The 2,500-nt window shown below is 50.3% G+C and overlaps 1 protein-coding gene across 1 annotated transcript in view; it reads left to right on the forward strand.

The window, feature by feature from the left end:
- Positions 1–2,500, forward strand: part of cep131 (centrosomal protein 131) — a 40,491-nt gene that overhangs the window by 28,468 nt on the left and 9,523 nt on the right. Inside the window, exons 21-22 of the mRNA XM_061231332.1 lie at positions 1,770–1,887; positions 2,168–2,242. Coding sequence (XP_061087316.1) covers positions 1,770–1,887; positions 2,168–2,242 — 193 coding nt within the window. The remainder of the gene's footprint in view (positions 1–1,769; positions 1,888–2,167; positions 2,243–2,500) is intronic.

The following is a 2,500-nucleotide window of genomic DNA, read 5'->3' on the forward strand; positions in this document are numbered from 1 at the left end:
TAGGTATGGGTGTAGGTGTGGTGTAGGTACGGGTTTAGGTGTAGGTATGGGTGTAGGTGTGGTGTAGGTATGGATGTAGGTGTGGTGTAGGTGTAGGTATGGGTGTAGGTGTAGGTGTGGTGTAGGTGTAGGTATGGGTGTAGGTGTGGTGTAGGTGTGGTGTAAGTGTAGGTATGGGTGTAGGTGTGGTGTAGGTGTAGGTATGGATGTAGATGTAGGTGTGGTGTAGGTATGGGTGTTGGTGTGGTGTAGGTGTAGGTATGGGTGTAGGTGTGGTGTAGGTATGGGTGTATGTGTGGTGTAGGTGTAGGTATGGGTGTAGGTGTGGTGTAGGTGTAGGTATGGGTGTAGATGTGGTGTAGGTGTAGGTATGGTTGTAGGTGTGGTGTAGGTATGGGTGTAGGTGTGGTGTAGGTGTAGGTATGGTTGTAGGTGTGGTGTAGGTATGGGTGTAGGTGTGGTGTAGGTGTAGGTATGGGTTTAGGTGTGGTGTAGGTATGGGTGTAGGTGTAGGTATGGTTGTAGGTGTGGTGTAGGTATGGGTGTAGGTGTGGTGTAGGTGTAGGTATGGTTGTAGGTGTGGTGTAGGTATGGGTGTAGGTGTGGTGTAGGTATGGGTGTAGGTGTGGTGTAGGTGTAGGTATGGTTGTAGGTGTGGTGTAGGTATGGTTGTAGGTGTGGTGTAGGTGTGGTGTAGGTGTAGGTATGGGTGTAGGTGTGGTGTAGGTGGAGGTATGGTTGTAGGTGTGGTGTAGGTATGGGTGTAGGTGTGGTGTAGGTGTAGGTATGGTTGTAGGTGTGGTGTAGGTATGGGTGTAGGTGTGGTGGAGGTATGGTTGTAGGTGTGGTGTAGGTATGGGTTTAGGTGTGGTGTAGGTATGGTTGTAGGTGTGGTGTAGGTATGGGTGTAGGTGTGGTGTAGGTGTAGGTATGGTTGTAGGTGTGGTGTAGGTATGGGTGTAGGTGTGGTGTAGGTATGGGTGTAGGTGTGGTGTAGGTGTAGGTATGGTTGTAGGTGTGGTGTAGGTATGGTTGTAGGTGTGGTGTAGGTGTAGGTGTGGTGTAGGTGTAGGTATGGGTGTAGGTGTGGTGTAGGTGGAGGTATGGTTGTAGGTGTGGTGTAGGTATGGGTGTAGGTGTGGTGTAGATATGGGTGTAGGTGTGGTGTAGGTATGGGTGTAGGTGTGGTGTAGGTGTGGTGTAGGTATGGGTGTAGGTGTAGGTGTAGGTGTGGTGTAGGTATGGGTGTAGGTGTGGTGTAGGTGTAGGTGTAGGTGTAGGTGTAGGTGTGGTGTAGGTATGGGTGTAGGTGTGGTGTAGGTGTGGGTGTAGGTGTGGTGTAGGTGTAGGTGTAGGTGTAGGTGTGGTGTAGGTATGGGTGTAGGTGTGGTGTAGGTGTGGGTGTAGGTGTGGTGTGGGTGTAGGTGTGGTGTAGGTATGGGTGTAGGTGTGGTGTAGGTGTGGTGTGGGTGTAGGTGTAGGTGTAGGTGTAGGTGTGGTGTAGGTATGGGTGTAGGTGTAGGTGTAGGTGTGGTGTAGGTATGGGTGTAGGTGTGGTGTAGGTGTGGGTGTAGGTGTGGTGTGGGTGTAGGTGTGGTGTAGGTATGGGTGTAGGTGTGGGTGTAGGTGTGGTGTAGGTATGGGTGTAGGTGTAGGTGTAGGTGTGGTGTAGGTATGGGTGTAGGTGTAGGTGTAGGTGTGGTGTAGGTATGGGTGTAGGTGTGGTGTAGGTATGGGTGTAGGCGCTGAGCTCTGTCGCCGCCCTGCAGGCAGAGGGAGGAGCTGGACGAGTTGCGGAGGCAGTTGGATGAGAACAGCGCTGCGGCTGGTCGAGCTCTCCGGGAGGAGCTGGAGAAAACCCGTCAGGAACAGGACCGCCGGCACCAGGTACACAGCCTGGACCCACCCTGACCCAACCCCTTAACCCAACCCCCTTAACCCAACCGTCTTAACCCAACCCCCTTAACCCTAACCCCAACCCAACCCCATCCCCCTTTGTGTGTATGTATTTGCGTGTGTGTGTTTGTGTGTTTATGTGTGTATTTATTGGTGTGTGTGTGTGCGCGTGTGTGTGTTTATGTGTGTATTTATTTGTGTGTGTTTATGTGTGTATTTATTTGTGTGTGTGTGTGTGTTTATGTGTGTATTTATTTGTGTGTGTGTGTAGGTGGAGCTGAAGGCCCTGAAAGAACGCTTGGAGATTGAGAAACAGGCCTGGGAGGAGAACTACATGAAGAAGGAGGTAAAACAACTTCAGTGTGTGTGTGTGTGTGTGTGTATATATATATGTTTGTGTCTGTGTATGTTTGGATGTGTGTGTGTGTGTGTGTGTGTGTGTGCACGTGAGTATGTATGTTTGGGTGTGTGTGTGTGTGTATGTGTCTGTATGTTTGTGTGTGTGTGTATGTGTGTATGTGTCTGTATGTTTGTGTGTGTGTGTGTATATGTGTCTGTGTGCATGTGTCTGTATGTGTGTGTGTGTGTGTATGTGTCTGTATGT

This window comes from Conger conger, chromosome 2, assembly GCF_963514075.1.
Source record: "Conger conger chromosome 2, fConCon1.1, whole genome shotgun sequence".
In the NCBI taxonomy this organism is placed as follows: Eukaryota; Metazoa; Chordata; class Actinopteri; order Anguilliformes; family Congridae; genus Conger; species Conger conger.